The sequence below is a fragment of the Symphodus melops genome, assembly GCF_947650265.1.
Source record: "Symphodus melops genome assembly, chromosome: 18".
NCBI lineage: Eukaryota > Metazoa > Chordata > Actinopteri > Labriformes > Labridae > Symphodus > Symphodus melops.
Genome location: NC_136708.1, coordinates 14344817 through 14369806, shown reverse-complemented (window position 1 = coordinate 14369806; position 24990 = coordinate 14344817). Strand labels below are relative to the sequence as shown.

General features: G+C 42.7%; 2 protein-coding genes across 11 annotated transcripts in view; both read left to right on the top strand.

Annotated features, from left to right (window-relative positions):
* Window positions 1–89: 89 nt before the first annotated feature.
* On the top strand, window positions 90–23753 carry nfyc (nuclear transcription factor Y, gamma). Of its 10 annotated transcripts, none has more exons than XM_079368066.1 (13): window positions 92–217; window positions 10335–10441; window positions 11101–11172; window positions 12476–12589; window positions 15161–15256; window positions 17008–17184; window positions 18777–18845; window positions 19413–19571; window positions 19881–19985; window positions 20094–20153; window positions 20552–20602; window positions 21012–21092; window positions 22271–23753. In XM_079368066.1, the coding sequence occupies exons 2-13, from the start codon at window positions 10343–10345 to the stop codon at window positions 22277–22279; spliced, it is 1092 nt and encodes a 363-aa protein (XP_079224192.1). In that variant the 5' UTR covers window positions 92–217; window positions 10335–10342; the 3' UTR covers window positions 22280–23753. The 10 variants fall into 10 exon arrangements, with proteins under 10 accessions (XP_079224191.1, XP_079224194.1, XP_079224192.1 ...); XM_079368064.1 differs by having other exon boundaries at window positions 21012–21116; XM_079368062.1 differs by lacking the exon at window positions 22271–23753 and having other exon boundaries at window positions 11104–11172; window positions 21012–21214.
* kcnq4 (potassium voltage-gated channel subfamily Q member 4) overlaps window positions 22333–24990 on the top strand; it is a 44450-nt gene continuing 41792 nt past the window's right edge. Inside the window, exon 1 of the mRNA XM_079368058.1 lies at window positions 22333–22415. The gene's annotated coding sequence lies outside the window, so the exon portion shown is untranslated. The remainder of the gene's footprint in view (window positions 22416–24990) is intronic.

The window sequence follows — 24990 nt, the reverse complement described above, 5'->3', positions numbered from 1 at the left end:
ATACTGCTTGGCTTGGACAGCTCACATTTTTTCGGAGTTTGACGCATTTACCGTTTATCGTTTGACGTCTTAACTCAGAGCACGTACTGCAACGTCATTACGTTTGGTGAATGTAACGGTTTCCGGTTCGAGAGGCAGCCATCTTCTTTCCCCTTTGCTAGCTTAAAAAAATAAATAATACGCCGAGCCGGACTACACTTCGAACCCGTAAAAGAAAGTGAGTAAGAAACTGAAATGTATCTTTGTGTAGACTGTAAACAACACTCCGGTTCCGTGTTGGGTGGAAACATAGGCTGTAACTTCGCTTCTTTCTATTCGCTGTTCTTGACCAATAGACGATTGTTTTGAAAGATGAACACAGGCGCCATTTCCCTCCCCGCTCTCTGAGGCGCTTATTGGTGGCCCGCTGAAGGGATCACGGGCAGCCAGGAAACTGATGCTGTGTGTCCTCCATGTTGGATCTCGTGTTAAGTGATCGGCATACCATTGCCATTTCCACTTGACCCCCGAATGGCGACAGTAGCAGAACGAACTTAGCCCTTAAAAACCTTGATTGGTGGAATCTAGTCCGAGGTTTGATTGGTCTGAAGGACAGATCCAAACGTTGTCTTTATTGGTTAGACTGTTCCTTCATAACTCTGGAAAGCTGTGCAAACTTTCATTTGACGGGAGGACTCCTTGTCCTGTCTGTGAATAAAAAACATAGTGTGGGGCTGCCAACTTCTCTAGGTTAGCATCATGTCACGTTAGCCACTAATGCTGAAGGGTTGCACTATTGTCATACATGTGAAACACCAGTTTAATTACAGAGATAATTTTAATATTCTGTGTCATTGTGAGTGACCGAGTCCGACTAACAATAACAGACAGATCCCGTCGGTGATTGTTGCGTGTGGCTTTGTTCACCATAACTGCTTCATAATAAACCTATAGTTAAAGAGCTAACTCTTTGTGTTTAGACACTGTCCGAGTAATGAGATAAATGTAAAGTGAGGCTGTTTTTCTTAAAGCAGCAGGTCCAGGTCCTCGACCATTCAAACTCAATGTAGTCTTATAGAGGTTGAAGAATATCACTACGGAGCAATTATATCAAATTAAGGCACCGTAATAAACGTGTTAATATTGATGGTAAATGATCTTATATATTTAGACTGTGCTCTACTTATTCCTCGTTAGCATTGAAGATCACACTATTTGCAATCTTCCTTGCTGATGTTGTTTATCCAAAACAGGTTTGCTTCTTTATTCTGTTAATAGTTAAGTTGTCTCTACATCTCAAATGTAGTCGATGCAATATATAAAATAAAATGACGGAATGAGGATTAGTCACATGTCAGGGAACTTAATCTGATTAATTTCTGGGAAAATCAGTTTATCTTTTAGTCTTGCAGGTGTTCATATGTTTTTATTTTTTACATGTTTAGGTTAATGCATGGGTTGCTTGACCCTGCTACCCTCAGGCTTTTAGTGTGTTTATGAAGCCCAGAGGCTGGCCATTGCATGTTTTATCTCTAAATAGCGTCATGGAGAGCAAACATGCTTGCCAGCTACGGGCAGCATAGGTCATGGGAAGGTTTCATTTGTATGGTGACCTTGCCAGGTGTCATTACTGAAGCATTTTGGGTAACCAGCATGCAGCTACAAAAGAGAGAGCTGCTGTGGCGCACAGCAGCCACGCTGGAGAGATCATTCTTTGTGAAGCTCAACTCATTAAGTGGATGGCTGTCGTACCTGCTCTTGTCCCAATGCTCCTCTCAAAAATAGAAAAGGGAACATTTAGCTTGCTTTCTCCTGAGTCTTTATCTGGCCCTCTCTTCACTCGTTCTACCCCCTCCCACCCTGTCATCCCGTCTCCTCTCTGTCCTCCATCCTTCCGGTTCCCCCTCCCCCTATACGTTTTTCATCGATGAGACAGGTTATCTCTTTTCGTCTTCTCTCAAGCTTGTTGTTTCTTCATACTCTCACATTTAATTTATTTTTTCCATTTTTTGCTTGTTAAATTGAGTAAAAAAAACAACCTATCATGACCATCTCTGTCAGTTGTCTGAACACTTTTTTGTTTGACTTCTATCTACCCTTGTCTGAATATAGTTGGATATTACATTTAAGTTGGCAGCTCAACTATTGAACATGAATTGCTCATAATTTTACAATGAAAAGACATGCACATGCAGAGAAGTGTCCTCCCTTACTGTTTATAAGTAAAAGATACTGTGTAAAAAGTCTGCACCTTTAACTAGCGGTTAGTTAACAAGAAGGGCATTGTGTGACATTGCTGACGTATGTTTTTTTTTTTTTTTTTTTACCACTGACTGTGGAAGTTGCTGTGAGCGTAGTATTTTGGGGTCAAGACAATAATGTCCTTGTTGACAGACTTTCACCCACATCCCTTGAGTCTTGTTTACCCACAAATAGGGGCGAGAATAAATGCACTCTTTTTTTTTTTTTTCATTCTTCTTTCTCAGCTTCTTATCAGTCACCTGATTTTGTGCAAAGGCCTGCGAAGGTTATCTGTTATGCTATAACTAGTTTTTTTGTTGTTGTTTTTTTTAGTATTTGATCGATACTTTAATAAAGATTTCATTGGATTAATCTAATGTGGCGGTGGCTAGTTGAATAACTAAGTGTTCCCATGACTGAGTTTATCCTCAATGTAAGTGTATGATGAGCGTGGAGCATCATTAAAAGTGACAGTACCATCTCATCACAATAACTGGGATTATTATAGGCTAGAGGTTTGCTGTGTATTCTTTTGACCAAGCAAGGATGAATGAGAAGGCAAGGGCAAAGCGTGTGTGTGTGTGGATGTGCATGCCTACCTGTGCGCACGTATGAGACAGCGAGTCTCCCTGTATGCTTTTGTACTTTAAATCATGTGGATGCAACATGCGGCATCTATTCTGGCACTTGTTTCAGCCAGTGAGGGCTAGTCCGGCTGCTTGCATCATCGCCCCGACAGCCTGTCACTGCAGAGAGGAGGCGGGGCAGAGAGAGACATTTAGTTTGACATTGTAAATAAGCAGAGAGCAGTTGTCACAGAGCAGCCCGTGGAACCTTTGTCATCCGTCCAGCAGCAGGAGAGACGGAGACCGCCCGAGGACAAACAATGCTGAGGCAAGCCCCGGCTCAGGCAGCCTCGCACACGCCCCCCCTTTAAGAGCTTTAAACAACTTTCTTTGCTCTTTTTCCTCCCTTTCTCCCTGCTACTCTCTCTTCCTCTTTTTTTCCCCTGACCCCTATCCTGCAGCTCAAGGTAACTTAGAGCAGGAAGTTGGCTGTCGGTAAAAGGGGGCAGGTCTGAAAAAAAGAGGAGGAGTTTGAGATGTGTCATGGCTGATTGCTGTGCGCTGCATCCAATAGCTTATAAGGACAGGGTTTTCTCATTGGCTGCAAGTATCCGTGAGGTGGGAGCCGGCTGGGAGGCGGGCTTTGAGTATCATGTAGCATGCTAGATTGATTACTCCTGAATGTTAAAGGGGAAGAAGGCTGTAGATTTTTGTTCTGTGAGTCGGGAGTTGCCGCTGTCCTGTTTGCCTGCTGCTGTGCTGGCTTTCTATCCCCCCTTTCTGCCCTCTCCTCTGATCTGGGCCAGGGGTCAGCTCAAAGACAAACGCGTATAGGTCACAGGCTAGAGAGACATAGAGGCGAGGGGGGTAGAGGATAGAAAAGAAAGAGAAGGTCAGTGAGTTGAGACTTGGTCAGAGACCCGGGCTGTGTGTTTTGGGTAGCAGGAGGACGTTGGGGAGGCTGCTGAAGGAGACGGGGCAATGTGTAAAGAGAGAGTGGAAGAGAGAAAGGGGGAGGGGTAGAAGGGGGGGGGCTTGTTCGTCTCTCTATGTCCAAGCTGAGAGTCCTTTTTTTTTTTTTTTTTTTTTTTTTTTTGAAGCCGTCCAGTGGAGCCACAGTGCCTTTTGTCCGTGTTGATACGATCAGAGGACCGTAGGAAGTGAAGGCACTTTGAAAGAGTTTTTCTATCAACCTCTGTGCCTCTTCTTCTTCTTCCTGCTGCTGCTGCTCTCAAGGAGACTTGGACAGGGCTATCTGTTTCACCTGTTTTTCTCTGCTCGGACAGGGCAGACCGCTCACCATGAAGGGCACAGGGGTAAGTCTGTCCGCTGATAGCACAAATCTAGAGAGAAGTCCTGACAAGTTGGTAAGGCTTTAAGTTTCTTCACGGATTGTCACAATCGGATCACTTCCTGACATCTGTCTCCCCATCATTCTCTGCAGTGGTTAGACACTGTCTGTCCTTTCCTGCCGTCCTCACCCCCCCCCCCCCCTCCTGTCCTGTAGTACTCGCCTCGGAAGCCTGGAGTTGTGTGCTTAGTTGGTGTGTGTGTCCCTCATCCATGTCCTTCAGTTGTCACTTGAGAATAACACTCATGTTTTTACAGAATAAAGGTTTATTTTTTATTTTTCCAGATTTACGTACAATTTCTTTCATCCTGTAAATCTTAATTTACCGGGGAGTCGGTGTGTTTTTAGCTTTTACTTGGTGTATTTTGACTTTGGACCACCACACATGCAGACGCACACTTGAACACCTTTTCTCTGCCCTGCCATTGACTTCACGCTGTAGTCCATCACTGCCAGATCGTGCTCGGATGCACTTCACTGTGTTAGTTGTGTCGATACCTCAGGGGCTTTTCGCTGCCTTTGCTCCGGGTGCTTGTCCGGACCCTGCTTTCCGAACGGACGTCCTTGTTTACATGCCAGAGCGCGACAGTGACGCAGAACCGAGGAGCAAAGATATGACATCCATGTTGAAAGGATATTTGTCGCACATGGAGGACTCTGAGAGAATATCTCTCTGTTGTCACCGTTGGTGTCAGGGGTCCCCAGGGGTGGAGGTGCAGCTGGTCGCTGTGACCTCAGGACCCCCCAAGGCCCCCCTCCCGACAGTGCCAGACGCCCAGATGGGACAGGCTGTCAGCCTGTCAGCTTCAGGGCCAGAGGAGGCTAATAGTCTGATCTGATCTCTTCTGATGGAATCTTTGGAGGGCGCCTTTTCTCTCTCTCTCTCTTGCCTCTGACTCCTTTCCTCTCCCTTCCCTTGTTCTCTAATTGAAAAGTCCCATTGGTGCCTCTGACAAAACAAAGTCTTGTTGGGGAGAGAGAGAGAGAGGGAGAGGGAGAGAGAGTGTGAGAGATTGAGGAAGGGAGACTAAAAATAACTCTTAAGTTGAAGCCCTTGCTGCCAGATCCCAGGGTTGGCTGCTGTCTGCATGAGATCTGAGTATCGTTTTTGCCTCATATTGTAACATAGGTTACAACGCATGAAGGAACAGAAACCACTTAGACATATCCAGGCCTTTCAGCTTATCACTGAGGTGACCACTAACTCTGTTCATACGCTCTTTTGCCCTTGTCCCCCCTCTACTTCCTTTTGTTTTTTTTTACGTGTGTACACTGTCAGTTAAGACAGTGTGGGCAGCCAGGGGGAGTCAGCTGTGCTCCAGCGTCTAGTATGCAGGTAGCTTTTAGCCCTGCCCACTTTGACGCCAGAGACTGGGCCTAGCACTGGATGAAGGTCACAGGAATGTGAGATTGGCTCCTGCAGTCTCTCCGTCAGCACTGGAGAAGGAAACATGCAGAGGGAGATGAGAGAGGACACAGAGGAAGCAAAACTCACAGGGGAATACGGAACATGGCTATCATGTGCAATGTGCCTTGTTTTTTTATTTCGCTTCTTAGATAGCACACAGCCAGAACCACCGGGGTCACTTAAGTGCTGCAGTGAAAGTTGAAAAACCTGTCCTTTTTTTTCTATCCCCCCCCCCCTTCTCTCTTTCATCTCTCCCCTCCTCCCTCTCTGGTTTCTCTCTGTCCTCTGTTGAATGACCTTGGGAGATCAGTGACTAGCACTTCCTGGAGTTGGCTCGAAGCAGAACCAAGGGCAAAGTTTGTAGGGCCTTTTGGTTCGGTCCAGCGACACCAAAGGGATGTCGCACCGCGGATCACAGCGAGCCTGAGAGTAAATACAACTCTGTCCGTTTTTATTTTTCATCCCAAAACATTTGTGCCAACATCTGTGAATAGTGTGTGTGTGATGTGTGTGTGTGTGTGTGTGTGTGTCTGTCAGTAGTTAATCTGTAATTCCAGGCTGAGAACTTGTTTTTTTTTTTTGTTTGTTTTGCTTGAGTAGATAATTTACCCTGCATGCTGACTCGCTGCCAGTTTGTCAAAGGGTTCATCAAGGTGAACACTAGCATAGATCAGCAGTTGTAAATTCACGGCCATCATTCAAAACAGATAGATGCTTGTCAGCGAGTCATGTTTAACCTGGGCTGTTTTTAATTTCCCCTTATATTCATGTGTAGTGAATGAAAAACAAACGTGAAGAAATAAATGTTTAACAGTAGTCATCAGTCTAATCGTAGATCCTGCATTAGGTTAGTGTATGTAGTACAAAATAGTGTTGAGTTCTTTTTTTTTTTTTTTTTTTTTTTTTTGTACTCCTCAGAGGCCGGTTTATACGGCGCAGACATTAACCTTTAGTGACCTTCCTGCTAAACTGCACACTCTGCATCCCAGACAGTTTCACACAGCAGCTTCTTACTAACATCAGGGCAGCAGAACTCATCCCACAGTCTGCAGTTTCTTTCAACAAAAATACCTCTTTCTCCAGACGGCATACATTTAACAGAAGTAGTGGTAAGCGGTTCATTGTGGATGCATGTTTGCTATTTGTGCAGCCTGATAACCGTTTGAACCGCTGGACACCACGTACAGTAACAAACCTTCAAGTTAATTCAAGGCCAAATAAATGACAAAGAAGTCCATTAACTGTCCTGTTTCCTCAACCATATGTGTCTTTATTTACTCTTATCCCATGTGTTTGCCAGTAGTCATGTCACATCATGTGAATCTCCCAAAGTGTTCTGTGGAATCACACACAGGGACGACACTTCACACTGCTGCTGATGTGATGTTTCAGTTCAAAAGCACATTGATGACGGGATCTTTATCACAGAGTCCCAACCAGAAAATACACACTGATTTGTGATTATTCTTTAATATCTTTCACACTTAAGTGTGAGTGATGCTGAATTTGGCTATAGAATTCTTTTCCATGTGACAAATGCATCACCCGCCTCCGCCACATATGTAATGTCTTTTTTTTTTTTTTTTGTCCTCTAAAGTCGTTGTTCTTCTCGAAAATCTTACATCTGCAGGCTCAAGATATAAGTCACAGAGACAGAATTTGACACTTTTAACACTTGTTGCAGAATATTACTGATTACATTACTGATCAACCACACTGAGCAAATCGTTCAAAATGTCAAATGTTGTTAAAAAAATGCAATGTTTCACCTAAACCAAAGAGCAAGTATTTCTCTCTTCAGTTCAATGCTAAAGGATGTACTGCCTCTTTGTCCTCTCCTTGTTCTTTCACTGATCTTAGAATCAAATTCTAAGATCAGATGGAAAGAACAGGAAAATGGACCGGTAGAGAGATGCAGATCCACTGAAGGGTTTTCTGTTTCTGTGTTGTCGACAAAGCACGGACGTAACATTTGTCCTCAAAGACTCGCTTCATTGAGAGCAGAGTGGCTCTGTCTCCATACTCTGATGAAGGACGACTAACCCGCAGGGAAGAGGAGATTAGAGATGCTCAGTTAAAAAAAACAAACACACACGCACTGTTCCATACTACTGCAGGTTGAACTAAACTGTACACTGTATTATCCAAAATAACAAGCTCACAGAGAGTTCAGATCATTCCTAATATTTGCAGACACTTAAACACACCGTCACCGTTTTTGTAAAGATTTTTACATTTCTACTCACGCTTGAGATTGTGGACCTGAAATACAGAAGCAAATTGTGCTTATTGCCGCAGATAAGGTAAGCCGTCCAGAGACTAGCTCTCTCTGCATCAGCCTCCACAACTTTATAAAGTTGACATTTATTAGCTTTTGGGGAGTTTCACAATGGATTTTCTTGGTGCAGTGGATATTCCCACACAGGGTGATTGTTAGACCAGTCTAGACCCAGACCATAGAAGGTGTTGCAGAAGTCAGCAGAAGACATTACGCTCTCTGCACTGTGTGTGTCAGGCAAGGGCCTTCTCCCACGCCAACTTTCCACTAATGCAAAGCCATGGGAAATATGGTAATACGTTGGTCTATGTGGAAGGTAGAGCACGCTCACTGGCTGGTTGTTTCCTCTCCTCCCCCTTTCTCACGTGTCAGCCACGCTCGCTTTCTCATCTCACACTAGCTTCACCTCCTCTGCACCCTCCACTCCCTCTCTGCTGCTGTGGTTAGTGAGTGGCTGTTTATTTAGATTGAAGGTCACGGGGTCACAGAGAGGTGGGTTGGGGGCGTATGTGCGAATTTCGATAACAGCTGTGTTTAAAAAAAACAACAACAAAAAAAAAAAAAACCTGTGCGAGAGCAGATGTAAGAGCCAGGTTGGTCAATGTGTGTGTTTTGTTTTTTTAAACGTATTTTCTGTTTTGCTTGTGTAAATAATGTTTTTAATGACAGTGATTAGTCTGATGATTGTCCATGATCCCAACCTATTATCTATTTATTAAACTACCAGTCAGGGAGAAAACCACACAAGCTCGCTGAAAGATGCACAAGGCTGCCTTGTGCAAAATCATCACATGATCAAGTGCTGAAATAAAATGTTTCTCATGGCTCCCGTTTTGTTCTCCCTTTTTGCATGGTCATGATGGTGTGTGGCACACAGGCCCCAAAAAAACCAAAAACCTCCCAGAGGTCATTTCACTCATCAGTCGGAGGAGGAAAAACTACAATTCCCATCAGCCATACCCGCCCAGTGGAATGCTGGGATTGTTCTAGTGACTGCAGGATTTCAATCAACCTTGAAATGCAACTGGACACTGGAGCGTCAGGCAGAGAAGAGGGAGACACAGTCAAGGTCAATCACTCGCCTGGCATGCCCTCGCGACAAGCAGCCTGATTGATTTATATAAAGCTGACCCCCCCCCCCCCCCGCGCTGCCATTCTGTCTCATTGATTTAGGCTACTCTGTCCAAAACTGAACGACAGAACAGGATGCAGGACTGCTTCTTCTTTATTATTCAGTAACTTCAGCAACTGCCAGAAAGGCAATCACTGCTTTAAAAAATCAATCAGGTAAAGGGCTAGCTTTCTGAATTAGTGATTTATCCGTGTAAAATATTTACAACTGCTTAAGTGGTATGAATAAGGGGAGCTGACCTGGACCCAAAGTTCAAACATTCCCCCTGCATCACGGGGGAGAGACTACAATGAGTTATGGAGTCAGACTGGTGGAGTGTGAAGCTCAGCAAGGCCAAAGTCAGAGCCGTTCATTCCCAGTGTGGGAGAAGAAAAGAACCCCCGATCTCTTCACTCTTGTTTTGTTCTGTCAAAGTCTCTCTCTTTCTTGCCACATCTCCCTCTTTTGGTTCAGTTTGACCCACATTGCTAGTTTGCCCATCAGTCTGACGGCCCCCCCCCCCCATAAAGCCTATGGCACTTTGTCTTAACGCTGGATTAATACTGAAGTGGACATGGCACTACCCCTCCCTCAGCAACACACAAACAATCACACAAAGTCTCTCTGGAGTAGCTCCACACACTCATCCCTTGTTCGCCACCCTCCTCCTAACTCCCGTCTCTCGTTTTTCTTCTCCTTTCTGCCAAATCTTTTTACTGAGGTAAGGGGGGGGGGAGAAGGGGGAGCGCGATCCAGACACTCCAAGCTCTGCATGCTCAGACAGGCCGGCCAATATTCCCCCAGCAGATTCCTGGCATGCCATAGTAACCTGCTGGATCGTCTTTCAAATCGTCACATCCCTCATAGAGCACTAAATGCGAACGTTACATGTGTGGAAGAGTCGGTTTAATTTAATTTAACACGTCCCCCCCCCCCCCCCCCCCCCCCCCCCCCCTTTAGACATGGCGTCCACAACTTGCAATGCAGTGCATGAAAACGTAAACGCGTGACGTGTCGTTTTCGATTTGTGCTTTAAACTTTGTCCTCAGTGTGTGGGGTCACCAACAGCGATCTGTTTGCACATGACAGGCTTACTTGCAGAGGAGCTGCTGTCGTGGCTTAAGGTGATAGAGCCATTCATAATCAAGGAGAGGGTTCCTGGGCAACATCCCACAAGAACAGGAGAAGAGAAAGTTGAGGCTCTCTTTTTTAGATTTTATTGTATTGTAATTGCAGGCTATGAGAGGATGTGTGGTTCTCTCACTCAGAGAGTATTTAGGGAAGCACAGGTCTGGCACGGACTGAGTGTTTCCTGTGTGCTGTCTTTGGTGTCTTAAATGTACATCTGGAGTCTTTCCTTGTGATATTAACGTGCATGCGCCTCTCCTTTCTTGTTACAGAGTAGAAGATGTCTGCGGATGCGTTTGGAGCCGGGGGCAGCGATGCCCAGCAAACCCTCCAGTCCTTCTGGCCCCGTGTCATGGAGGAGATCAGGAACCTCACTGTGGTACGCTACCGTTTAGACCATCATACACCCATACGAGAGGACCGAGATCCAACAGCTCACACAGCTGATGCACAATATCATGTCGAGATAAGACGAGATGATAGACAATTACACTAAGAGGACTATAGCCTCTGTACACTAACCACTAGGCTACTGGCACCCTTAGGAGATGATATATTAACGGTATTAAAAAACCCCATAAATGATAAAATATTTGACTATTTATTTTTTATTGGATTGAAAGTGACACAATGCAAAACAATGCAGGGTCCATTTTGAAATGTTTTGACTGGTTATCTTGTAATGACTGTCACTGCTTTCACGCGTCGTGTCACGTATGTCTCCACCGTCGCCGTTTGTTTCCACCACGGGCGTCCAAGAGGCTGCTACTCAAACAATTTCAAAATGACGGGAGAATCTTCTGTAGTCATGTTCCCATCAACAACAGACGCCATCACGACGGGCCGCTGCTCTGCGTCCATGTACTTGATCGCAAGACAGTTTTCACCCCGACGAGAAATATCCGCACGTTTTAATAACGCAAGATCTCAGCACACCCCTCGGTCATACACTGTTCAGTATGATACAAACTCACACCATTAGTAAAGCAAACACCTTTGTTCTGTGTCTCTGGTTGACCACTCATCCCTTATTTTCAGAAGGATTTTCGCGTGCAGGAGTTACCTCTAGCCCGAATCAAAAAGATCATGAAGCTGGATGAGGATGTCAAGGTAAGATTGGGGAGGAGGAGGAGGAGGAGGGAGGGCAGTCATTTGTGAAGCTTGACCATGGTCTTGGTTCACTTTCATGTTTTGACACCATTGTAATATAAACCTGTATTCTCAATTGAACGCCTTGCTTATCACTAACTTAAGTTTGATGACGACTATCAAGGTCTTGTTTTTTTGACCTGTTCATGTATAATAGAATAATATGATGTGGTGTTTTAGAACTGTCTGATAATTAAAAAAGATATGAGCAGAGGGCAGAACCAAAAAATTATTAAGTGAAATTGCAAAATCTTTCATACCACTTTGTGAAGCAGTGATATTGATCCTGTAACAATCTGAGTATGTCGGTTTAAGATAAAAAAAAAAAGCAGATTCAGACATAATTAATTAAAAGTCTGAATACTTAATCAGGGCATTCTACCGTGATACCCAGATCAGCTGTAGTGGTTCAAATATGTCATAAAAAAGGCAACTTGTTAAATCTTAGTGAAGTCATCAGGTAGGTGTAACCGTGTGTGTGTGTGTGTGTGTGTGTGTGTGTGTGTGTGTGTGTGTGTGTGTGTGTGTGTGTGTGTGTGTGTGTGTGTGTGTGTGTGTGTGTGTGTGTGTGTGTGTGTGTGTGTGTGTGTGTGTGTGTGTGTGTGTGTGTGTGTGTGTGTGTGTGTGTGTGTGTGTGTGTGTGTGTGTGTGTGTGTGGCTTCAATGTGTCGTGTCAAGAGCACTATGCCCTTCGTTAAGCAGGAGCTTAAAGTGGTAAAGAGATCAGCAAATCGCTAACATATTTGAAGACAAGACCCTTCTGTCAGCTGTGACGCAGCTTTCACGTCTCTGTGCGTGTGAGTGGTGGGACGTTCTTTCAGCATGTCATGCACCTTCTACCTTCACATATATATCTATATTCTCCAAATGTTGCATGACTTTCGCTGATAGTAGAACGCATTATGATTTGAACATTCATGTCCCCTTAGAAGCCTCGAGATCAGAGGCTTTCCCACTGAAGAGACAGTCCCGAGGACAAACACTGTGTTGACAACAAACTCTTTCAAACGTGTTTAAGTGGATTATAATGACATCCTCCTGCCAAGTTATAACGTTCTTCCTGAGTGGTGTTCTTGCATTATAATACATGCAGTCATTACTTATTTTGCAGCACCTGTGAATGTAACCCAGTTATTTGGTGCTCAGGTTCGGAATGATTCATGTTGTAGCTGTTATGTGATTGATGTTCCATAGTCTGTGGGTGGTTTTTTTTTCCTTTCTTTTTTTTTTAAAAACTATTTGTAACTCCATCTCTTCCCTGCAGATGATCAGCGCAGAAGCTCCGGTCCTGTTCGCTAAGGCAGCTCAGATCTTCATCACAGAGCTCACACTCAGAGCGTGGATCCACACCGAGGACAACAAGAGGCGCACGCTACAGGTCAGAAACTCTGACGTAGATGTCTTTATTTATTTTTTTTTATTGGAGGTGGGGGTCATCCGTCTTTCACTCCTTTATGTCCACCTTCCATGATGTTTTCATCAGTCAGAGCAGTCTTCACTTGAGGAAACTCATTGACCCTTTCATTTCCTCTTCCCAAATCGAGTGATAAAATTAATGGAATCTTTATTGAAAAATATCAACATGTCTCCTGTCAGCTGGGCTCAGGATATGAATGATGTTAAATGGCCATTGAAGAAGATGACAGTGAGTTAAATAAAAGAAAAAGACGATATTCAGCAGGTTATCAAATATCATGCTCTATGTCGCCTTCTTGCTTTGTCACTTGAAAAAGTTTATCTGTAAACAAGAGTCCCCATATATCAGCATCCGCTCGAGGACTATCCCTCCGAGTGGAGCTCTTTCTTTCTCCATTGACTTTAAAAGAAAGAGCCCGTTTGGGGCCTTTGACCCACTGTTTCCCTCTGGTGCCATTTTGCCCGCTCTGCTCTCCCAAACTTAAATAAAATGGACTCTAAAAGATGTGAGGGGTAAAAAAAAAAAAAAAAAAGAATGTGGGGAAAAAAGGAGAGAAAACGTTGACAGGAACAGTTGGGGTGAAAATCAGACAAAGCTTGTCTCACCTGAACATCAAGAAGGGGAAAACTTTGGAGCGGAACATAAAAGCCCTTAAGTCCACTTTATCCATTCACATACCTTTGAGAGATTAACAGTCCGTGCGTGTGTGTGTGCGTGTGTGCGCCAACGCAGGTAGAAACAGCAACTGAGAGAAACCTTTTTTTATCACTCTCATCACAGCTTGTCTTAAATAAAAACCTACTTTGGAAATGTCTGCACTTTGCTGTGACTTCAACTTATCCTCCTTGTTTTTTAAAGCATAACCCCCGTCTTTCTGCACCTTCTGCTTTCAATGGAAACTTGATTTACTCCGCACGTTTACATGTTGATAACCTTTTTACACCCTGGGTGACGCGTTAGCTACGTGTGCGCTCGTGAATATGTGATTTTTTATTTTATTTTTTTCTTCGCTTAAGTGAGTTAAAGCAGAGCCTGAGTCCTATTGTGAAGAGGGCACGCCAGTTGGAATCACCATAGCAACGCTCATCAATAGAGTGTAGATGTGACCTGGTGTTGTCAGATATTAATCAGGCTCCTAAAAATAGCCCTCTAGTGCAGGGAGGGCCACAATAGGGGGGTCCTGACAGCCAATATCCTGTGGAAAATTCCACCGAGGCAGTTCACCGCTGTGGACATATGAAGGAGCGAAGCAGCAGAGCCTGTGTTCATGAAGGGAGGAAAGTAGGGCCACGCAATTCGTTGTCATGTCATTATCACTATAAGAGCATCTGCAATTCACAAATCACAAGTGTGAATTCATTGCATTAAATGTAAAAGATTTATCCTGTGTAATCTGACACTTTCTCACTCAGATTGTATTCATTTTCAATCTTTTTCAAGGTATAATCATGTTTTTACACCGTTTTGATGCTTTCAAATGAAGCTTAAGCTAGCTACCTGGAACCAAATAATGAATAACATTCAGAAAAAGACACTGCCAACAGGTTTTGTGTAAAGCATAAAGGACAGTGGGTAGAGTCATAGCTTACACGCACTATTTCCTTTTTATTCATCACACTTCATATCATATATAAATACAATTAGATAAATATTTAAAATATCAATGTCAATATTTTGCATATAGTCCTAGAAGTTTTATGCAAAGGTGTATAGTCACAGTGGACAGAAAGTAGGGTGCCATGTAGATATGCTGCACAAATAGAAAGACGACTCACTATTTAAATTCATTTATCTTTTAACTTTCACAGAGAAATGGGTCATAATGCGTTGATATTTCATTGCGTATGTTCTCTTAGTTGTAAACGCCGTTTCCTATTTTCTCCGTTCACTCTCACCTCGTCTGCATCATGCAGCGATCAGCTGCTGGCTTCATGTACTGACATTAAGGCCTGCTTTAGTCTGCTGCTGTAAACTTTGCCAATCGTCTCAAAGTGGTTTGGTTCCAGTGCAAAACAGTGTTTGCGGACAGTCATTTTTACGTTTACTGTTTTCTCTTCCTCGTCATCATACTCGAAACTGAAACCACTGATTCCAATGACTCTTGTTTCCTCATACTGCTGCGTCTCCTCACCGCTCACTATGTAAAAGTCATGTGTACATGTGTTTTCAGCCTTCCCTAACTGTAACACATAGTGATTGGATATTAACCCAAAGCGCGTGGATCAAAGGCACACACAAAAAAAGCTTTCTGTTGACTTCTGGTTTCCACTTTAAACTTCTCCTCTCTTCCTGTGAGATCACTTATCAAAGCAAAAACATGTTACAGTCCTACCAGGAATTTTATTTCTGTTCCACAGTAGCCTCTCGTGTGGCTGTTTTGGGATTGTTGACCTTAGACCAGGAGGCATGGTTATATATAGAGTGCTATATATATATATATATATATATATATATATATATATATATATATATATTGCATTAGCATAATTAAAGTCTGACCTCCTCACTTTGTCACTTTGTCTCTTGTCTCAGAGGAACGACATTGCCATGGCAATAACAAAATTCGACCAGTTTGACTTCCTGATCGACATCGTGCCCCGGGATGACCTGAAGCCTCCGAAACGACAGGTGGGACAGAAAACAATGCAGGGTTACATTCTGATCTACACAAAAGAACTTTATTGCACAATTAAGATAGCGAATGAGAAAAGGGCTGATAAGTCCCGCCTTCATCGCCGGTGCTTTCCGCCTTTGGCAAACTGGAGGTGCTGTAAACATCCTTGACTGGAAGCTCGGGTTTGTACAGAGGGCTTTCAGTCGGATGTTTGCAGCATCTTATTGCCTCTGACAACTGTCACCTCAGTTTGTATCAGTCGTAGCTTAAAAGCAAATGTCTCTTCTACCAGCGACCAATTAAATAATATTTTAACAAATGAAGTTGAAGTTAAGTTCATGCGGGAGATTGACGCGCTGTATAATTATAGGACACCAGCTGGAGGAATGAGATATTTAAATGTGTTGTCAAGAAGACTGTCTCCAGGCATGTAAACATCCTACACTCTCAGCTGTGTTGTCATGGAGCTGGGAGAGGGGTGTTTACGCTTCTGGTGATGGAGAAACATCACCACAATGAAGCCCTGCTCGCTAGCAAAGCAGGATGACACAGCTCAGTGTACCACGGTGCTCATCGTGTTTGCGATTTTAAAACACGGCTTCAAACCTCTCACACACACGAGCTTTTAACTCTGCTCCACTGAGTAAACTGAATCCCTGCTAACCCGGAAACTGCAACTGTGAAGTCTGACCAAAAAGATGCAGAAAGGGAGCATTATTAAGGTGGATCTATGAGTAGCGGGTACATTCGTAGCTTTCACGTGAGGTCACACACTTCTTGGCGGGCAAGAAAGGCATCAGGCCACATACGTGTTTTAACCAGTCTTATTTTTTCCTTTTTTTAAAAAATATGAAATACAGTTGTTATTCAAGTGGCGGCCTAGCTAACGAGGGGACAAGGTCGAGTTGTGCTACTAAATAATTTAATCTGAGTGAGGAGAGGGGGAGAGATGTGTGTAGACACTGCGCTGTCACTTAAAGGGAACAAAATAACGGACTTCTCCTAATCCTGCCAGAAAATATTGTGTTAACATCAGTGCCCGAGACGAGTGACTGTAGGTGACAGCCGATCCTTATACTATCGTTGATAACGCTAACTAGCTAGTGTTTGCTAATAAGCACTCACCAGGGTGTTGATGACAAATCATTTCTTGCCCTTAACTTTCAAATCATTGGCAATATTAAGCCAACCACTTTGAAAAATACATTAACTGTCCACACTTTTGAAGACTTACTTGTTTCCTGTAGCAGTGTAATGGGAAGAATTTGCCACCTGTGAGAGTGTGTGTGTGTATATATATATATAAACATCTGGCAAGCACTTTAAACCATTTAAATATTGTGCCGTTTTGCAGTTTATCTTAATATCCGTTTTTCTGTGGTTGTGTGAACGTGTCCTTTTGAAGAGATGGACAATTAGAAAGGCTGCTGCTTTCCAAAGTTCTTTTTGCCCTCCAAAGCTCTTGCTCCGGTCACGTGAATGAAAGCTATGATTATCTCTCTGGAGTAAGAAAGAAACATCCGAACGTTCAGTGAAGCTGGCCTCTAGACCGGCTGTCAATGGTATTGACCAGAACGTTGTTCCCTGTAATGGATCTTATGTCAAGATAGCATTACTCCTCCCTGGCCGCATCCCATCAGTTATTTATCAGTACTGACCTCCTCTACTGTTACATTTGCAAAAAAAAAAAAAAAAAATCATCCATGGAGATCCAACAGATTGATGGGCTTTTTTTTTCAACACGTGTTTGTGCGTGGTTTTTCAGGAGGAGATGCGTCAGTCGGTAGCTCCAGCCGAGCCGGTCCAGTACTACTTCACTTTGGCGCAGCAGCCTGGAGCTGTGCAGGTGCAGGGGACACAGTCTGCCCAGCAGCCTGGAGCCCAAGCAGCCACGACCATTCAGCCGGGACAGATTATCATCGCACAGCCCCAACAAGGACAGGTAACACGGACGCATTGTCCCTCACGGGGTTGCTCATGACCAACACTAAGGATGAAATAGAAACGACTAAAGCTAACTGTCGTTGGTTGTGACAATGTAAAGAAACTTGAAGTGTAACCTGGGTAAGTAGGAGTAATATAAAGTATATATAATATAAAATATTAAGTAATAGTAATATAAAGAGTTGAATAACAAAACAGACTGTCAGTTAACATCATTTCTTAATTTAAGCACAGAGTAATTGAGGGATTTATTTCCTCTCCTAAGAAGAGCGGATCATGCTGTGAAACACTTTTTACTGAGCCCATCACACCTGGCTCTCTTTTGATTAATCCCAGCTCACATTTGATAGCCGACAGCTCTCCCAACAGCAGGAATTGCTGAACTTCAGAACATTCCCAGTGCACACATCTACACGTGTGTATCCCCTCTCTCAGCAGAAACCCTTCGCTAAAGGAAATCTGATGGTTACTTTTATCAATTGACATGTTTTTTTTTTTTTAATTTTCCTGCAAATAGAAGAAAAAAACGGGTGCTAGCTTTTTTTATATATATATAATTGCGTCCATAACTTGTGCACATTTAACAATAATGAGTCCTTTTCCTCATTCTCTAATCAAATGCTTTTCATGTATGTATCTTCTTCTGGTTTTATATGCTCTTAAGTGTGTTTTCCAGGTGTGTTGTGCATGATTTGGCACATCTATGTGCACAAATTAAGATTCCGCAGAAACGCGCCTTCTCCTACATCCTCATGTTAGCAATTACAACAGAGCGGAACGACCGACCAATCAGATCAGACTATAGGCACATGTGGGGACCCAAACACAGGCAGATGAAAGACGCTGCATGGAGCGGCAAGTACATGAGAACAGACGCATTACTGCGGACGCAGTAGACGCATAAATTAGATATATGAAGCCTAAAAAAGGGCATAATATGGGACCTTTATCAAACAAGTCTGTATATTTAGAAAATAATTCAATTGTCTTTCTTTCCAATCTCCTCTCTCGCTGCCAGCTTGGTCTTTGCATGTCATGTAGCTGTGGGTCCACTGCTGCTGTGCTGCTTCATGCTGCCTCATGCTGCTTCAGCACACTGCCTTTAGCTGAGCTGTCATAATCGTTTAGACTTTGATTCACTAGTAGCACCATATACTGCAGCAGTCCTCATTGAAAGGGGAGAGGGTCACAGTTTGACACCCACCTTACATTGACTCATTGTAGGATATTTAAACTGAGCACATTTATAGATGGGGCTCATAATTATCCCTCTGTACTATTGTATTGAATGTGAATGATATCTGTTTTGTTGTCTTGCAGCTTAATCACTCTTATCCCTCTTTTGGGATTTATTTACATCCTGAGGTCCAAACTCCACAATGATTTTTTTTTTTCTTGTCTTGTTTCTCACCTCAGTTTTTTTCCATCAGTCATTAAACACGCCATTAAATGTTTATTTGCTGCTTTTTCTGTCTTTAGCTTGCGCACACAGCACATGCTTATGTTCAAGTTAAGTTGTCGCAATCGCTGCTTTCTTTCTCACCGTGTGTCTTTCTCTCATTTTCTCATCCTGTTCTGTTGGGCCATCAGATGCTGCAAGGTGCCACCATGCAACAGTTTCAGCAAGTGCAGGTGCAATCACAAGGCACACCTATCACGGTAAACATGCATGAACACGTGCATTTACATGTTCGCAACCTGCACACAGAGGCCTGTAGGTGGCTGCTGTACACACACACACACACACACACACACACACACACACACACACACACACACACACACACACACACACACACACACACACACACACACACACACACACACACACACACACACACACACACACACACACACACACACTGTCCTGATGGCTGAGGTGTGTAGGGGTGACTGCAGTGTGAGATCAGGTGGCTTTTCCCCAGATATTATGACAGACAGATGAGAAAGAGAGGTCACAAAATCTGCTGTGTCATCTTCTTCTCGACATCATTCTTTCCTGCCTAATAATTATTTCAAGTACTGGTTTAAATCGGATTCTACGATTTGTTGTTGATTTTTACTGAGCTTTACTGAGTTGATTTTACTGAGCTTGGCGCAGTGTACAAGCAGCGCACGAGCCTTTGTGCACAACTTTTATCAACTAATGCCACTATTTCTGTCCCCTGCTCTTCTGTCTCTCTCTCTTTGTGCTTTCTTTTTCCCTGTTTCTTTGCTCTCCTACAGAGTGCACCGGTTGCCATGCAGGTGGGTGAGGGTCAACAGGTACAGATTGTCCAAGCTGCTGCAGCGCAGGGTCAAGCTCAAACAGCTCAAGCCCAAGGTCAGACCATGCAGGTCATGCAGCAAATCATCACCAATACAGGAGAGATCCAGCAAATCCCGGTAAGGAAAAAAAAAGGTCGAACTGGAAATAAAATGATAGGAATTATTCAAGGGATAATTGGTGAGGCAAAAATCAAGCAGTGGATGAAGAAGTCAGGGAGGGAATGATGGGGGAAAAAATGGGAGGCATGTGGTTGAAACCGATTAAATGAGTTATGTAGCCTGTTTAACAAAGTTAAAAAATCACCAGAGAAGTGAATAATTGTTTTTGTGGAGAAAGGGGAAAATGGTTGTGACCTCTGCATTTGAAGGACCTTTTTTTCCCCTCCAATCTAAGCTATGTCTCCCCCTTGTGGTGTTTTAATATAGGTGCAACTTAACACCGGCCAGCTACAATACATCCGTCTAGCTCAGCCTGTGTCCGGGGCCCAAGTGGTCCAAGGACAGATTCAGACTCTTGCCAACACCCAGCAGGTAATCACGATGACAATGAAAAACAACATTCGCAAAATAAACTTTCTGATATCTAGGAATGTACGTTATTTGGATGTGAATTTAATTGAAACTTGTTTTGGTTTTCAGATCACACAGACGGAAGTACAGCAAGGGCAGCAGCAGTTTAACCAGTTTACTGACGGACAGGTAAAAAAAGACATCTAATTTTATTCGTAGTTAACATACAAGCATGACTTTTATGTCTCAAGATTTTACAACCGTCTCTGAATGATAAAAAAAAAAACACAGTAAAATCAAAAGACAAACCACAAGTGAAAAGATCATTAATCTACTTTCAAATGGGAAAAAAAAATCAGCACAAAAAATCCCCCAAACCAATACCTTTGTTTTGTGGACATTCTCAACACTTTATTTGACGCATGCAAATCATGATGAAGTGTAATAAAATGGTGCGTATTTGGATGCAGATTTATTGAGATCAAGCTCAAACAGTGTACGCCATAGCAATTAACTAAAGGCAAGACATAAAATGAAGTCATTTCCCAATCATTTTCAACATTGTGGTTCTTTCCCTTTCATTTCAGAAGATCTTCTCAGATGTACAGTATGATGTTAATTCATCAGACAATGTCTTTGTAAGGGAGATAATAACATTATGAGCAACATTGTTTATATATTTTTTATTTAACTATTGCACTGTGCTGAATGCAAACCAGGAAAAAATGTTAGAAATCTAATACGTTAAACAGAATGTTTGTTTAGAAATTGTAGGAACCTCGAGAAAAAATCCAATGCAACCCAATCCAAAAAATGCAAAACGTCTCTGATACGGAATAATAGCACAATGTAATTACAAAAAAAAAAAGGTTATGTCCTTACCCTAGCAGATAGAACATTTCAATAAAGACACAATGTGCAGAAAGGACATTGTGTCTTTATTGAAATGTGTGTCTTAATCAAACAATCAGGTTGGATGTTATCTCATTGGAATCCCGACCCTCAGAGATCTTCATTCTTGTTTCTGTGTCTTCTTCTGTTTTACAGCAGTTGTATCAGATTCAGCAGGTGACAATGCCAGCAGGACAGGAGCTTACCCAACCAATGTTCATTCAGTCCACTAACCAGGCGGGTGAAACACAGGTCACGCAGGTCAGCACTGAATGAGCCCGTCCAGGAACCTTTTCTCCGCACACACACAACGCCCACACCAGCCCATGATACCACCGTTTAATAACCTAAATTTAAGCCCCTCTCAGATGGAGGGCGGACCTGAAATTTTAAAACTCTTCTTTTGGTCATAAATTTAGTACACTGGATAAAAAGCCAAAGGGACACGGAATTGACTTTTTCATATTTATCTTTAGTTACATCCGTGTTCAGACACTTTTTATACTTTTGTCCACTACTGCCACCTGTCCCTCTTCTCCTAACTCATATCTGCACTTCAAAATGTTTCTAAAAAACACAAGTGTGTGATTTAATTCCGGTTCCGGCTTTTGTTTTCATTATGGAATAAATTGACAAAAGTGTCTATCTCTGTGTACCTGAGCTGCACCATCACATTTAGGGTCACCAGCTGATTTTCTTCTTGGTTGGGGACAAGTATCAGACTTTCTTAATAGTTTTTCATGTTTTTGATGGATGAAATGAAGCCATATACCTCAGATTTCACTTTTTTAAAGCAAGTCAATCTAAGGGATTTCCATTAGAGGTTGTGAGGTTCAATGATAACGTTTCATGTTCTTTTTCTTTTGAGTTGTCTTCCACATTAAGATGAAGCAAACTGAAAAGATTAAATCAGTGAGGATTTGTATGCATGAGTTTATTCTAATTGTCCACACTGTAGCTGTGTTTTGTTTTTTTTATCCATATTTCTTCACCTTTCCCCATCTTAAGAGCAGAGAATCCTTATCTGCCTCTATGCAGCTTCCACCATCCCCCTCTTCCCTGGTGGTTTAAATCTCATGCACAAACACATGACTTAAAAAAACAACTTTTTATAGAAGTCTCAGTTGATCAAAAGTGTTTTACTTCCAGTCCTGAATTGATGTTTTGGCCTAACATCTTCCCCCTTTTTTGTACAGTAATGATTATTTTCAATGTTCTTATTATTGTTGTTTCTGCATGTAGTTCAAACTGCCAGCATGACATGCATTAGATAGGTACAATTTTATTTTTGACGTTTTTGTAAACAAACTTTGTTTGTGAGAAAAAAAAAATAAAAACTTGTCCAAAAGTTTTTCTTGTATTATTTTCTAAGTTTGTGTTATCAATGACTTTTCGTTGTTTTCACTGTCATGTAGGTGAATTAAGCAGCTTAGCAGTGTGTGGACTGTAGACAGGGAGGAGCAAAGACAACAGCACAGCAAGAGATGAGACTTACAGCCAACGATTCAGCCTGCTACTGTGTTTCACAGGTGGACTCATTGAATCACCAGCGACATGAAGGTATAAGGTCAAAAAGATATGACATGACAAAATATCTTTAACGTGTACTGTTCATTGTAATCATAGAAACAACATGTAAAAAACACAAGTATCTAGCAGTCTGGCCTGTGTTGTTTTCTCAAATGGCCACAAGAGGGCAGCACTTGTCTAACAAACTTAAATACAGCTTACGCTCTAATGGGGAACCTGATTTATTGCCCAACCCAAATGAACAGTTTCTTACCAGAACCATTGTTTAGGCAGAAGAATAGAATAAAATATATTTCCAATATCTTCCCACAGTGGACCTACATCAGACAATACCTGCCCCCCAATCTTGTTTTTTATTGGATAGATCTCCTGTGCTACAAGGGGCAAGCGTTTAACAATAGTCATGAGTTAGCGCGTTTGGCTGGAGACTGCTCAGCTCCTGCAAGATCAGATCTATATTTGACCTAAATCTTTACCAAAAAAAAAAGAGTTATCATTGTGGAAACAACTTGGAAGAGATGCACAGTGTTTAAAACATCCCTCTTTACACAGGCACTTGACACTTTCTCAGTTTGAATGTTCAAAACTTGCACTTCGGCAAGATTTTCACCCACACATGCACCCAAAGAACTGCACGGTGGTTTGCGTAAGCCACTTTAGTCGGAGCCACAAGTAAACCCTGAGTCAAACAGAAGGGCCCTTTCTTAATTGACTTAATCACCCAACAATAACTGCTTTAACAAGTGCAGACTCATGCTCGGATCTTTCTAATAAGGGCGGCAAGGATTTTGAAAATGTCTGAGCTTAAGTCAAGCATGAAAAGGATTGTCCACTGTTATTTTTCTTGGCCGGCTCGTCTGGTCAGATCAAGGTAACTAGTTCCAGAGGAATTGGGGCCATTGCTGCAGTCTGAACCTTGTGATTGGGCCACAAGACCAGTTAGTCTTACCAAGTTTGGTAAACCTTAATGGAATGGACATTCACTTGGATGGGTTTTCGTTTGATCCTCTTTCCCCTCTCGCCAGGGTGTCAGGAGACTTTCTTTTAATCACCGTCAAACTGTAATGCAAGCGTTTCCCAGGTCCTGCCATTTTACTGTTGCATAAGAAAAGTGTGACGGTTTCATGATCCAAGATCCCCTGTCTCCCATAACATGAAGGTCAGAGTGCAGAATCACCAACATAAAATAATCCTGAGAAAAGGTTTGATCTATTTTCCAAGTGGATTATAAAGTGTGACTCTGTAGTAAAGTTATTATGAATAAGCAACACATTTGGATCTGCACTGTTTGTATACAAAGGTTTTATTGTATAATTGCAGTGCCAAATTTTTTGTTGGTCCACGTATCCATATAAAGGAAATCTGAGAGTCAGTGTGGTTACAGCTCATCAACACCCCTTAATCAATGACTTACGACAACTTCAAATGCAGCAGTGAATTTTTCTGCTCCAAGCTTTTTTGACCTTGTATCTTATTTTATTACTCCTTTTTTAACTTTTTTTTTTACTTTTTTTTTATAAAGATTTTGAATCCTTTAAACCTCTTCAAACACCTTAAATCTCAAATGCTGCATGATGTATTATCCACCTGATTTTAAACTTGGGTAAACAATATCTTCTTATAGCCCAGACTTGTATGAGCTCACTTTGTTTTTTTTTCACGTTTTTAGTGAGGTAGTGTCTTCAATGGCACGCCTTCCACCCCTCGAACCGGCTGTCAGTAACACTTTCCACACTCCAAGCTGGAGCGTGCTCAGTCACTGCTTTAAAAGGACTAAGAGTGGTTACAAAGGCTCTTTTGACTGCTGGTGAATTGGCCATTGACAGAGGTCTCAAACCAAACTACTGTAATTTCCTGACTCAGTCACTTACATGCAGTATTCATGCCGTAGAAAGGCAGATTGTCTGATTGTTTCAGACAGGAAAGCTGCCTTACATCAGCTGACATTTTTTACTCTGACTACATCATGGTTGGAGTGTGTTTCTCTGTGGGGGGTTCTTGCTCCAAACACAGTGCTGTTTATGTGTCTCATTTCATCTCTCCAAAGACTAAAAGCAGACGTATAAAAACCACATTAATCTAACATAACACACACTGAATCAACAAATCATTTGCACCCCTCCTGTCTTCGCCTCTCTGATATATCCCATTTAGATCAAACTGGGTTAAAGTGGAGGAAATGGACACGATTAGGAAGAGGTTAAAGAAATGCAAACAAGAGCAAAGCCTGGGAAAGCTATTAAGTGGTGTAAGGAAACATCCAAGTGCGCAGTAGAAAACAAAAGGTTGGTGGGAGTCGGACGGAGTGAGACCAAACTGTACTATGTGTAGTGCACAAGTGCTGATGTAAGTATTTTTAAGTTCCCATAGATTCCCTGAGTGGCTGTCGACTCCCAGAGCTCAGCATGGCTCTGTGGGGCGTAAGTGAACACTCAGTGTGACGAGTGCAGCGGAAATATCAACAGAGAGAGAGAGAGAGGAAAGAGGTGGGCCTGAAGGGAACCCAACAGTTGCCTCCTAACACTGGGACCCTGCAGTCTGCTTGGGGTCGTCCCGGACTGTCTTTCCACTCTGAGGGCCTCCAAATCTTCGACTATGAGTGTGT

Coding starts and splice junctions, on each gene's coding strand:
- nfyc (XM_079368059.1), top strand. CDS start 10,343: ATGTCTGCGGATGCGTTTGGAGCCGGGGGCAGCGATGCCCAGCAAACC. Junction 12,590..15,160: donor ACAAGAGGCGCACGCTACAG/GTCAGAAACTCT, acceptor CTCTTGTCTCAG/AGGAACGACATTGCCATGGC. Junction 19,572..19,880: donor GAGAGATCCAGCAAATCCCG/GTAAGGAAAAAA, acceptor GTTTTAATATAG/GTGCAACTTAACACCGGCCA.